A 13,799-nucleotide genomic window follows, 5' to 3' on the forward strand; every position below is an offset into this window, starting at 1 on the left:
AATATATATGGCGTTCAACGTCAAATCGTGAATCGGACTAACAATCCTCTAGAGAGGTTTCACCGGGAGCTGGATGCGAGGATAAAGACTCATCCGTCACTTAATAATTTCGTCCGCGTCATTGAACAATTTGCAAGGGAGTATGTTGTACTGCGCAAAAGTATTATATCTGGTGATGCTACCGCTCCTGTGCGACCTCCAATGCGATTCCCAAAAGCGGCGGCTTTGCCCAACGTCAGCGATATCGAGGCATCACCCAGCGAGGATGAGGACGATGCATCTCTCGGTAGTGATGGCAGCGACGCGGCCCCCAACTTGTCTGATAAAAAACTCGGTATTGTGTACGACAACTCATTTGATTATGAGGAAGAAGAGAAAGCAGACGGATCTTAAAAACATGAATTATATATGATTTTACACATGTCGATTTGAGCACGGGTTGTCACACGCTTCAATATATAATGATCGAGCCGATACGTAGAATCATTATGTCCCGTTGATAAAGATCTACGATGTCGGGTGACTTGATTTATACTTTTCCATGACAGTATTAGGCACATACTTGTTATCAAGATGTTAGTCGAGCCGCCAGCGATGTCTGCCGGCAGAACTAGTGAAAGCACCAACGATACTAATCGCTACCGGCACAGTTGTACTTGCTATCAGCATACTTACCGGGTTAGTTGCACTTATTCAAACAGTAAATAATTTACGATACAAATCTCTGGCGGTTGCGTAGTACTATTAGATCTCAATTGCATAAGTCTGAGGGGGCCTGCACTAACGGAGGTAGCAGTCGCAGAGCTGACAAGAACACCAAGTGTTATCCATCGCCGAGGTCAAGTTTGATTAGACCACGTGACCAAACGATTATTTTTGAGCGGGACCAAAATCGTCAGAGACCAAGGAGGATGATTACCATGATCGAGCACTCGACGAAACAGCCAGCACTTGCTTTTATCCTTCTTGTCTTTTTTCTTCTTGTACGCGTCAACCACAATCGCCAAGACGATGTTCAGGAGCACAAAGGTCATCAAAGACATGTAGCTCCAGTAGTACGCGACAGAATAGTCAATCTGGTCGATAGTCCTGACATCGAAATTGTTAAAAAGCATGTTGACGCAGGTCTTGGTTGACTGAAGCAACGACGAGAATTCGTCGACGCTGTTCCCGAATAAAACTGTTCCAGTCGAAGCGAATGCCACAAAGATGACTGCAAAAATGACCGAGAAGGTTCGGAAAGACCGCACTGCACTAGCGATCGTACGTGTAAGAATACTCAACCCGACGTGATCCCTAAAGGTATTTAGACCGCGTAGTCCCAGCACGAATACTGCAGCCGTAACGAGTAGGCGAATCAATACCGTAAGACTTGCGATATGCTCGAAAGATTCGGTAACCGAGGAGAGCGTTGCCTTGACGTCATCTCCGCTTTGACCAGCCTCTCGTAATGCTAAAAGTTTAGTTCGGAAGACAGAGTTGGTCATAGAAGCCTGTGCAATGAAAACGGTGATGTAATACGCGTACACAATAGGCCCCCTCAGTGCGTCGATGGCAAACCAACCGTCTGGAAATGCCCAAAAGTTAATCGCCATCCCTGCATGTCTAAGCAGCTCATTAAGATGCCGACTTAATGATTCTCGATCCATAGTTCTATGACGCGCCACCACGGAAAGCAAAGCTGATATTAACGTCCAGGGGAAGAGCCACAGCAGTACAAGAACGTCCAGTGCAATTGTAGTTGCGTCCGGGAACTGATCAAGCAACGTTGACGTTGTCGAAGAGCTGGGCTCGATGTATCCACCAGGGTTGAAATCAAGCTGGAGCTTCGTGATCGCGTAAGCTGGCAACTCACCGTTTATCGTTATGATCGTGATCAACAATTGCTGCGTAGCCAACGTAAGCCAATCTCCATTCGCCTTTTGCTTCCGCGGAATTAGTATCAAATGTAATGAGTAACTCTTCGGTCCTTGTAGTTGATTCGTCGTAGCAATTCGGGTATAAATTTTCAAGAAAATCGGGTACACTGCATGCGTCCGGCTCCATGCTCGTCAATTTGAAGGTAACTCCACCAAGGACTTTATTTAGCGAGCCAATGCGACCCCATTCATCTTCTGGAAGTGTTTTTCCATTGTAGTCTTTCGTGACGAAAACGTGCGGAACAAAAGAATCGTTGAACCAGTCGAAAGTGTCGGACACGGTCTCGATGTCTCTGAACTTAACTGGAACTCTTTCCGATCGTCCGGATCCTGGAGACATAGCATTGTTTTGGTTGTACCGTATTTGAGATCTCCTACTTCAGACCCAATATTTTTGAAGTTGTATTGTTGCAAAATACACAAGATCTGTACACGTACCGACGCATCTCTATCACGTTTTATTTAAACAAAACAATTTAGTTATCAAGTTCTTCTTCGGGAGCTACGAAGTTTTCTATGCCGTGACGCGTATCCACAGCATGGCGCACTACGGGCACTTCTTCCAGCAGCCGTCGTAGCAGCTCCCAATCAGGTTCACTGTCGGAAAGCTCCGTTCCAGCCTCTAAGTTTTCAGTAGGCTCAATGGATACCATTTTTGCTTTCTCAAATCCGCTTCTAACCGTTTTGCGAGACAACGCATTCCACGAATTCTTCGTCCAACCTATTAATTGCTGCCGTGTAGGTGCTTTTATCTTAAACGGAAGCGTCGAAGTTGAAGCGCGTAGTTGTTTCAACATGTTCTCCACCCAATTTTTCCGCATTTTGTCTTTTAATGGCTTGTTCCACGAAATATCAGCCGGCTGGCACGCAAACGTGTTGGTGGAAAGTATGTTTTTTGTACTCTGAATTAGGAGATCTAGTGTTCCATTCTCGATATGTGATTGGTTGGAGGGCAGTCTGAATTAGGAGATCACTCTGAAGTAGGAGATCTCAAATACGGTACATGTTGGTAGTTTGGAATGTGCAGAAACATCGCAGCGACGAAGATGCCGAAGGAGATTACGGCGACCGTGATCTCCTTCATATCTGACGCATGCTTTTCGTCGTGCCAAAGCTTATCGAGAGCGGTTCGGATGGGAATTTCAAGACCTCTACAAGCCTTGGGACTGTCAAAATGATCTGCTTGATACTCGACGTCAAATCGAGCGCTGTCGTACGGGTCGGGTGAAAGCACTAGCTGCATATTTGCCGCGTGTGCCGTCGCCAATAAATCCGCTCGTTCGGATGTAAAACTGCGGTGAATATCACAGCTACGCACTATGAGGAACTTCGAAGTATGGGAGAGAGTAAATTTAGACGGGATAAGAATAACGAAGAGATGTATACACTCGTGCACAAATAAATTGGTACACAGCAATTTAAAGTGTGAATTGATCAGCTCTTTTTCCAATACATGTAATACATGTTGAGCATCATTATTATTTTACTTTTTCACCGCATGATACGCAAATTTAATTTCATCAATGCTCGCCTCGTCTCTGCGTGGTAGAGACCAGCTTCCAATATTTCGTGATCGACGCCTTCAACCACTGGGGGCGTAACAGGCTGCTCGAGTGCTGGTAAACGCTTTATCTGCTCAAACTTCGATTATGCTTAACAAGTTCACAGAGCGAGTTTCAGGTCTCCTCCACGTACCGGCACAGAATTCCGATTGAGGCGACATGTTGTCGGACAACTGAACATTGGTAATCTCACTGAAAATGAAAGAAACCTATCCGGATACTCGAAAAAAATCCTGTCTGTTTCGTTTTGTCAATAACATAATTTATATTTTTTGATATTGTATTGACAGACAGGATTTTTTTCGAGCCAAAGTTTCCTCCTTGTCATCACTTTATCGACGCTGCAGCGATGCCAATACATGTACATAGTCGGTGGTCGAGAGAAATTGTGTTTATCAAACCTTATAGCTACATGTATTATAGTAATTATTCTTTGATTAAAAACGCGTTAAATGTGGAAAATTTGAAAGCAATTATTCTTTTGGATCCTGAATACGGATGCAGCTACATGTATTTCATACCACCATTAATACCCGAGAGCTCACTAGGGCAGGAGTGTTTATTTGACCCCGAAAGGACCCACTCATTGCTGAGACCACACCGGAAACAACAGCGATCGACGATTCCATTCGGACATTCGTCGTTCCAATGGGCAGTCCCCCTATGCTACCTAACGCTCACCAAGCTTTGCAGGTCTACTATGGATTTTACAGCGTACTATAGAATGGAGCGTTCGTACATTTACTCTAGGACAGACTTCTTAACGTACTTTCCCGATTCGGAACTCAAGGCTGGCCCATTCTTCATTTTGTCGCCTTTCACCGACTCCTCTATCTGAAGACATGTCAAACTTTGCACTCATCCTCGTTCTGGTTGCGACGCTGCTCGGCTACTCGACAGCAGTTGGAGTCAAGTTGGTCGCTAATGTTTCTATCCCGACGCCGATTATTGGTGATGCCATCTTTGAGGACCTCGAGACACCTGCCCCGATCATCGGTCAGGGCATTTTTGAGGACCTCGAAAACATCACCCACGGCGTCAACCACCGATACCTGCAGGCAGCATACCCGCCCAACGGATTCCAGACTGAGCTACTCAATGCTGTGAACCGGGAACGTACTGCCAAAGGAATATCTCCGCTGTGCATGAACACAAAGCTGCAGAACGCCGCCCAGGGCCACTCGAATGACATGGCTGCCAAGGATTACATGAGCCACACCGGCTCCGATGGTTCTAAGATGTCGCAGCGGATCCAGCGTGCAGGCTACAACCGCACCGCCTCCGGTGAAAACGTCGCTGCTGGACACACGACGGTGCAGGAAGTGATGACGGCGTGGATGAACTCTCCTCGCCACCGTGACAATATTTTGCGCAAAAAGTTCACCATGTTCGGCTGTGGTTACGCGTACAGCGAGAGCTCCACGTACAAGCATTACTGGACGCAGAACTTCGGTCGTAGCAACACGGAAAAGTGCTCGTAAACTGGAACACGTGAGAGGTAGTAGAGACACGAATGAAAAGGAGAACGGGTAGACAACAGACCCGTACATTGACAGTGAATACACACGAAACCCCAGCTTTATTCACTACTGAACAGCATTGACATCCTACATTTCAATATTTCGAGAAGCTACAGTAGCTGCCACACAGACGACAAATGATCTTCATCCTCGAAGCAGCGGGAGTAGCGATTTCCTTGTCGTCACGTTCCTCCAAGTCCAATAAATAAAATGGGGATGTGCCACTGGACAAGTCGATTTCAGACGCTGACACCCCACAGCCCATACACTTCCACACGTCCATGGCCGAAATGCAGCAGAATGAGAGGAAGCATCTCTCCAGAGTATGGCCAGACCCGCAGACAATCTCAAGTTCTCCGAATGGAACACTCTTCTCGCAAATGAAGCACGTTTCTCGTGATGGCGGCGTATACACTGCACCGGCCACAGCAGGCTCTTCAGCTGGCTGGTCCTCAGTACTTGCGTTCGCCTTTGTCTTCACGTGTGCGATCCATGTGGCAACGTGAACCGGCGAATCTAGTTGGTCGTAGATGTGCGTAACAAGTGCTTCACTACGTTGGGCTAAGGGGTCTTGAACACTGAGGAAATCGGCCATCACCAGTGCGCTGGTCTTCTCAGACGTGGAGCTTTCAAGATAGTCTCGAAGTGACTTTTCTGCCTTCTTAGATGCCGCCACAAGCGCCGTTAAGCAGCGCTCCGCCCAGTATACACTCAAGGTGCGTCGAATCTTTGCCAGCGCTGCATTTTGAGCGGCTATTTGGTGCTCTGCCGGTGTTATTGCACTGCGCAGCAACAGCGACGCCTGTAGATACAGTGGAATGGGAGGCCTGCCGCCGTTTGCTGTGGAGCTCGAAGCCTGTGTGGACTCGTAGTAGCGCTTCTCCAGCTCTTCACAGAGATGTAGATATATCGGCTGACGTGCGAGTACTTCACTGTCGCTTGGCTCGCCGTTTATCTTGTTCAACAAGGCAGGAATTGCCAAGTCTGTGGATCCGTTGAGTGACATGACCGCTGCATTGTCGTTATAGCAGAACCACACCACATCCATGAAGCTACTCACCGACTGACTCTCGTCTAGAATCCTGCACACGACGTCCACAAGCTGGTCTGGGGTTTTCACCCACGGCGACGGAATGTACTCAAGAGAGCTTGATACTCGACTGTAAGAGACGTCGGCCTGTGACTTTCGATTGGGTCGGGACGCAGGAGGGATAATGAACACGCACGCCAACTGGGCAGAGCTGGGCGACATCGCCAGCCCAAACACAGGGTATTTACTTGTAGTCGATGTAGAGATCACGGTGTCTTCAGAGTTTCCATCATCTGTCGGAGTGGCGTCACTGGAGTGCAATAACTTACCCGTTGTCTTCTCCCAGACTTTGATCGTTCCATCCACAGCAGCTGAGATGATCGTGTCTCCGAAGTAGTTCGTGTCCAGTCCAGTCACGTTACCATCGTGTGCCTTCCACTTGGCATTGGGCTGCGCTTGTTTCTTCTTCTTGAGGTTCCACACTGAGATCGTCGAGCCAGACGCAACGATCAGACCATTTGTTGGGCTGTTGGAAAACGTCCACCGACTTCCCATACACAGTCCGAAAACTGGTTGAGAATGTGGCGACACAATAACGCGATCCACAGCTAACTCTTGAGGCGAATCATCAGTTGCACTTACTCTCACAGGGACCGTCGCAATCAGTACATTGCCCTCCGACGTACCTAGCGCCAAGCCAAGGTCTCCCCGTGTTGCGTACGCCGTCCCATGTCGATGCATCTGCTGCCACGTGCTCGTGGACACCCACCCATACTTCTCCGTATCAATCCACGCAGCGGGTGCAGACGAAAGAAAAGGCTCGACGTGCTGTCCTGCTACAAAGGAAGGGTACGCGTACGCCCAAATGGTGCTAACTTTGCGTCCAGAGAACGCAATAAGCGACGTCGTACTCTGTTTATCCGCCGTCACCATGAATGGCGACCAAGCCACCGTTAAGGTCGACATCATGGCGCATCGGTGCGTGTATTCTGCCACTGAGTTCATCGCGAGATATCCGTCTGCTGGGTCCATCTTCCTCTTCTTGTTCTTCTTGCCGGATTTATCTCCGCGCGGTGCAGCCATTGCTGTACTTGGAGGCGGTGTATTAAGTCGTTCATCATGTGAGGGTCCCAACCGGAAGCTCTTGCTCTCGAAGAACTTGAAGAGATCCTCGGAAAACACAGCGACCTCATTCCAGTTCATGTGGAAACTCGGTGGGAAGTGTAGACTCAGTCTGGAGGACGCTGTGATCGCTAATAAGGCGCAAGAACTACTTGGACCGGAGCCCCGCGGTCCCCACACAGCAGCGATGAACGCTGCGCCCGTGTTCTTGGACAGTGACAGCTCCTTGGGGTTGTGCTGGTGACGATCGCCCTCGTTGAGTAAAAAGTACGTGGTGCTGGCTCGCGGAAGTCCAGAGTCAAGAGACTCGATGACTGGCGGGATTGCAACTGGAACGTGCTCGTTAACTGGGTGTTCTGGTAGGAACACAAAGTCTTTGGATACAGCCGGGCCCCCAGGCTGGAACATCTCGAGTTCACGACTGCGGAACGTGGCGACAAGAACGCTTGAGTCGGACACGACAGCGAGACGTCCATCTTCGGACCACGATACACCGCCAGGGACTAATGGACTGCCGGGGATTCGCTCGCGGGACTCGACATCCGTCGGCAGCAGCGCTACTGGATCGGTGGTCATTGCCGGCTTAAACAAACTGCGACGTGTGATGAAAGTTGATGTGGCGTACATGATTTATAAATGTAGAAGAGGACTTCAGTGTCCACTCTGGATGCACTCTATTCTAGCTGGTTAAATATGTCGTCTTGCGAGGTGGGAGCTTTCCGTTCTTCGTCGCTGTCGCTTTCCGTGTCGCTGACGAATTGGCTGGATTCGTCTTTGGGGAGTTTAGCGTCCACATCGCTGTCGCTATCGCTGCTGTCTTCCGAAGATAAGATCACTTCCGGAACAGACTTGGTCTTGTAGGGAATTAAATCCTCATCCTTGTCACTATCACTGTTGCTCTCGCTGTCGCTAACAGTGACAGCACTAGGGCTGGCTTTTAACTCGACTTCATCACCACTGCTGCTGTCGCTGACAAGGCTGTCGTTGCCACTCTTAGAAGCTCTCGGGTCGACCTCGTCGTCACTACTACAGTCACTGTCACTGACAGTTTCGTCGATGCCATTTCTAGAGGTTTTGACTTGGAGCTCCTCTTCACTATTGCTGTCACTGCTGCTGTCACTATCACTTGCGTCGGCAGGTAGAGAGCCCTTCAACTCGTGCTCGCTATCGGTTTCCGACTTGACAGTTACGTCGCTATCGCAGTCAAAATCAAAGTTTTTACTGTCACTGGTAGAAGTGACTTCACAGCCTCCAGAAGCTGTCAGTTTGTGGCCGTCGTCATCATCTTCGGGTGCCTTCATCTTGATACTATTACTCGTTTTGGTGAGCTTCTTTTTCCGGCCACGTTTGCCTCTAGTGGGCAAATCTTCGTCACCAGAGTCACCACTTATCTCGATGAGCTTTTCTTGCAATTCCTGGTCACGTTTCGTGTCGATCAGCACAAATTCAGGCTCGACGTCGATCTTGTCCCCAAGACTAAACGGGTAAAGCACTCGAGCGTCTTCCCGTTCTGTCGCTGTCTACATTCGCAACAGAAACCGGAATAAAGTGAGATAAAACACCATTCTATCGCAAAATTAACAACCCCTCTCCATGCCGCTTACCAGCCAATTTCTGCCTCGTTCAACCGATGGACAACAGTCACGGAATCGGCGACTCGAAGCCGGGAACTTGAACGCGGAGTAAAAGTGCTCCATCGCAATTTGATACTGCCATTGCACCTCCTTCCACCCGTTCCTCTTTACCAGCTTGTACCCCATGTCGAACAGCTTGAAGGGGGTTTCGTAAAAATTCTGATTGTAGTCCATCAGCTTCTTACGCACGACCTTGGCCTCTTTATCCAGCTCCTCCATCGACTTCCACGGGGTAGGCGGACGACTAGGAATCATTAATTGCTGCGCCGCATATACTGTAGGGGGTGGGTAGGCCAAAATACCTCGCTGCTGACGAAATGTGTCGTTCACTACACGATTCGATCTCGGGTCGAGGCCTCCGTGCACCTCCAGCTGGTGCTCGTACATGTCCGTGAACGACTCAAATGCTATCTTACATAAGCTACTTGTGCAGCGATAGGGCTGCAGAGTGAAGCTCCAGCGTTTCAGATGCTTGCAGGACCGGCATTCGCACGGTACGCGGAGATTTTTGTTTACGTGGAATTCTTCATCCATCTCCTGTAGCTGCGGCAAATTATCCATCAGATCGGGAAACGACGTCGTGGAGACCGGCAGTCCGTTGTTTGACCGTCGTCGCTTCAGCTTCTGCAGTCGCTTCAGCTCGTCCTTGCCATACGACAAACGTTCCTCGAGCGCTCTGGTCTTTTTGGAGCGCTTGCGTTCCGTAGCAGCGCGACGGATATGCGCGAGTGTTTTAAGGCGTAAAATCGGGGCGGGCGACGCTACAGGGATGTCCATGAGATTTACGATATCTGCCGCATGGTCATCGGAACTGGGCGGTGTAGACATGCTCACGGCATGCGCACCAGCAGTTAATCGCCGTCTGCGACTTGTGACAAAATGTAGGTGGGCTGGAAAAAAGTCCTGCCGACTAAATATGTAGCTTACAAAAAGGTTTGAAACAGTAAAAAAATATGCATTTTTTAAAAAGTGCGGTTTGACTATGATATTTCAAAACGCGATTTTCTAAAAACTTTTTCTTTTGCAAAAAATGTTTTTACGCGTGGTTTGGTAGGACACTTCAGCGAGCTCTTGTGCTTAGGTCGTTTTACTTGCACATCCACAATCTTTTTTTAAACGGAGATTGAGATTCACATGAAAGTCCCACTACCGGTACTTTAAAAAGTATTTATACATGTAGATGTAAGATCTCGAAATACCGCTGTAAAGTGGACCCTAGGATAAGCTCGCTCTGTAGTTTCCGCAGCGCAGTTACAGCGTAGTTGCCTCGAGGACACCAAAGAATACAAGTAACAGCAAAGCAGTAGTTTCCAATACTGAGCAAATACAAGAATGGATTATTTCTCTTATCTCACCTATCATTCGACAGTACGTGTCATACACGAGGAGGGAGACCGTTGGACATGCAGAGCACCTTCAACAGCAAAAAAACCTTTGAGCATACGTATCCCAATGCATGGCATGTAGCTCGTCTTCTCTCATGTCTCCAGGCTTCGACTAAATCTACAGCGCATCTTGCAGCACAGTGCTGCGTGTTACAGCTTCTGTTACTCCCACCGCACTCAGTATTGACATGAATTGCTGTGACGTCTTCAACGTTCAGCGCTTTCCGGAGACTCTGGAACCGGGTTGGGCCCCAACGCTTTTGTGAAGATGTCAGCGATGTTGCATTCGGTCGACATATATTGGACTTGTAGCTTCTACTTCTTCACAAATTCTGCGATTTTGCGACTTTTCTTGGTGTATCTCTTCATCCGCTGGTAGTCCGGCTGCTCCATGAAAATAATACGGACACCAACTAACACACCGTTCAAGAATGCTGTGATGAAGTCCACATGATAGCAATCCAACTTCAACAAGTGAGATAGAATGAGCAGGGGGCGCACAGTCTCGCTGCGCACGACAGGAGAGTACGTTTTGAGATAATCCACTCCATACTTCTGTCAGCATCCTTTTACAGCTAAACAAGCTTTGTATCGATCCACTCGCCCTTCTCATCAAGCTTTGTTCTCAGTACCCATACACAAGTCAGTAAATAAAAAATAAAAAAAAATTGCATGGGTACTTAGGTCTGTCCACCAATCTCCATGTGACATTGATTGTATGCGCTTCAATTTTCAGCTTCATGGCTGTCCACAATTTGTCTCGCTGTGGAGAAGCCAATGCAACTGCTGTATATTCCGGATGGCCGAAAGTTCATGTAAAGAAGTCATAGTAGCCATAATGTAGTCGCGCAGGCGTCGATTTGATTCACGCTTCCGTTTTGATCGACGCAGTCCACGTGGACGCTTTGAGTTACGTCTCGGTTGCGGCCCTGTAGGAGAAGTATCGGCCGTCACCAGCCCGGCACCCACTCGGAGCTGATCTGCAGTTGGTATTGGCATTGCGTCTTCGTCAGCATCATCCCTTCCAGACTCTTACGTGCTCGACAAATCTGCAGCTCCCACCGAAGTAAGCCTCTCTTGGTGTACATTGTCCTCTTCTCCCACCGAATCCGCCGCGCCACTTCTAGGCTCGCTCTGCTCAGTCGTGCTTTGTTCACTCTGCATTTGCCTATCACTGGCTACACGATTTACTGCATCTCGTACAGCATTCCCAGCTTGCTCTCTCACCGACTACGCTGTCACATACTCCACAGGCAGTGGAACGTAGGTAATTTGCGGATAATAGTACTGCCAATCCTTCAATAACGCGTTGACGTACGTACGCTCGACTGTCACGTCCTAGCGGAATCGAACATCACGGGCTTCTACCATTTTCCCCGTTCGCAGATGCAGTAGTCGATAACCGTGACCACGTTTTGGAAATCCGAGAAACAGTACCGGTTCGGCCTTTGCCGCAGGCTTGTCCATCCGAATCGCCTTCATAACGAACACATATCCTACGCAGCCGCATTCTTTCAGCGGTGTGACATCGGGCTTTTGCCTGAAAGTTTCTCCGTAGGTGTCACCCCATTAAGAGCTTTTGTAGGACTTAGATTGTCAGCCTCCACCACATACTGAAGTACTTCCGGTCGTAACACATCAGGCAAGCAGCGTGCATAACCGCACGCATCTTATTCACGAGCACGCTGCTCAACGTTTCCACCAAAGCGTTCTCTTCGGGCGTGTACGGATGTTTGGGGATGAACTTGATTCCGTTCATCTCGAGAAACAACTTCAACTCATAGTTGATGTATTCTTCTCCACCATCGCTCGTAAATTTCTGAATCATTTGTCCTGAGCTAAAAGCTCTGATATCAGTCGCTTAGTGCTAGACGCAGCTTCGTTGTTTTCATTTTATAGGAAAACACCACTTATATCTTGATCTTTCGTCGTGTATGAGCTGGAAGTAGCGTACCGCACCAGCTCCAGGTAGGTACTTGCCCATGCCACAAACGTCGGATGTCAGACGCTCAAAATTATCAGTGGCTCTTTTATTGGTGACGTCCTTGTACGACATGTGTAACGGGCCAGGTATTTACTCCGTTACTTGCTTACACTATAGTGTTGAGGAAGCTCGCAATAGAACGACTGAGTCTTAGGTTTAAGTAAAAATTAACTCTGACTTTATTTACTACGGACCAAGGCCACAGCCCTGGTCACTCAAATACACGTCATAGTCCAATTGGCTAATAATGGGTCTGGCTCCCCATATATCAGCCAATGGCATGACAGCATTTCAGCACACGCTAGTCGTGTGCTGATGCACCTACTTATGTAAGGAAATCTACCTACTTATGTAATGGAGGGGCCCATTACATTACCCCCCCCTCTTAAAGTTGCACTTACGCAACATAAGCACTGATGAAGAACATTGGAGAAGACGGCTGGAACGGCGGAGACAGCGGCGACATCGGCGACACTCACGACATCAAGCCACTGGCGTATCAACAAGAGACACCACGCTCGGCAGCGAGCGTGCAGAGCGAGAAGCCATCTCAGACAACAGCTCGGAGGCCACCGTCGCTGGCGCTGGTGTCGACACACGTGGGCTTCGAGGCGCCAGGTGAGGTTCTGGTGGAGTGAAGCTTGGATCTTTAAAATTGTCCTGAAGCGCATCAAAATCTCTGCGACGTCGTGTCCGAGCGGGTAATGGAGCATGCTCACGCGCAGTACGCGTGAGTTCGATCCCCAAGGAGACCAAACTCCGCGACAAGTGCACGAGCAAGTGTTTTTGCAAGGAAACGCTGGCACGATGACCACCACAGACGCAAAGACTGAGCGCCGACTGGAGACTTCCTCGTGCTTGGGGATACGCTCATCGTGGAACGTCCACGATGTTCTAGCAGACACGAGGATCACGAAGACAGCGCACGAGGTATTTGAGACCGCGAATACGGGGACGACAACCATTTCACTCAGTTGACTGAGCGACGATGTGCGACTGCACTGCGTACGGAAAAGTATCCTGTAGACCCAGGCGACTACGACGTCGGAATATAGGTGACCTGCGAGCTGGGGTTTCACTCGTCGTCGTGGAACCTCGCGTCACTCACGCACTCACTCACTCACTCGGCTTACTCACCGAGTGGCTCAGCGGTACAGTGCCGAGTTCTCGTGTAGCTGGTCACCGGTTTGATCCCGGCGTCGACTCCAGTTTTCTTCTTAATCATCACGGCGAGCGCCTCCATGTACCCGCGGAGGCTGGTCGCCTTCTGCACCGCGGGTATCAACACCCGGCTCACTCACGCTTCGGAACGTGAGTGTCTTCTCGTATTCGTTCACGATGTCGGGAACGTCTTTCTGCAAGCGACTGCGCGGCTCTTAAGTATCCTCACCTGGGGAGAGTCCCAGCCAGCGCATGCGATAGTGTTGTTCCTTGTCCCGCAGGGCGCGATCCTGTGGAAACTCTTCAGTGTGACCGTCACGGGTACCATGACACTGGCGAAAGTCGTGGTCGACGATTCGCTCAACGATCCAACACTGAGCGCCCGAAGAGTAGATCAAAGGAGGAGGACCATCTCGCTGGAAAGTTGCCGCGTCACTCGAGGACGAATCAGCGTCCGGGATCTCGGGCAGATGGTATTTCTT

At 49.2% G+C, this 13,799-nt stretch overlaps 3 protein-coding genes across 3 annotated transcripts; 1 reads left to right on the forward strand and 2 right to left on the reverse strand.

Moving 5' to 3' along the window:
- Window positions 1-895: 895 nt before the first annotated feature.
- On the reverse strand, window positions 896-2,259 carry PITG_03174 (uncharacterized protein; the record flags this gene model as incomplete). The annotated part of the gene is made up of 4 exons (XM_002906214.1): window positions 896-970; window positions 1,026-1,415; window positions 1,509-1,925; window positions 2,068-2,259. 4 exons carry the CDS (start codon window positions 2,257-2,259, stop codon window positions 896-898), a joined length of 1,074 nt encoding a protein of 357 aa, XP_002906260.1.
- A 2,064-nt stretch (window positions 2,260-4,323) lies between these two features.
- Window positions 4,324-4,962, forward strand: PITG_03175 (SCP-like extracellular protein; the record flags this gene model as incomplete). Its single annotated transcript, XM_002906215.1, has 1 exon — window positions 4,324-4,962. One exon carries the CDS (start codon window positions 4,324-4,326, stop codon window positions 4,960-4,962), a length of 639 nt encoding a protein of 212 aa, XP_002906261.1.
- Window positions 4,963-5,095: 133 nt separating this feature from the next.
- On the reverse strand, window positions 5,096-7,729 carry PITG_03176 (uncharacterized protein; the record flags this gene model as incomplete). The annotated part of the gene is made up of 2 exons (XM_002906216.1): window positions 5,096-6,278; window positions 6,357-7,729. 2 exons carry the CDS (start codon window positions 7,727-7,729, stop codon window positions 5,096-5,098), a joined length of 2,556 nt encoding a protein of 851 aa, XP_002906262.1.
- Window positions 7,730-13,799: the final 6,070 nt, after the last annotated feature.

The sequence above is a fragment of the Phytophthora infestans genome, genomic scaffold (genome assembly GCF_000142945.1).
Source record: "Phytophthora infestans T30-4 supercont1.4 genomic scaffold, whole genome shotgun sequence".
In the NCBI taxonomy this organism is placed as follows: Eukaryota; Oomycota; class Peronosporomycetes; order Peronosporales; family Peronosporaceae; genus Phytophthora; species Phytophthora infestans.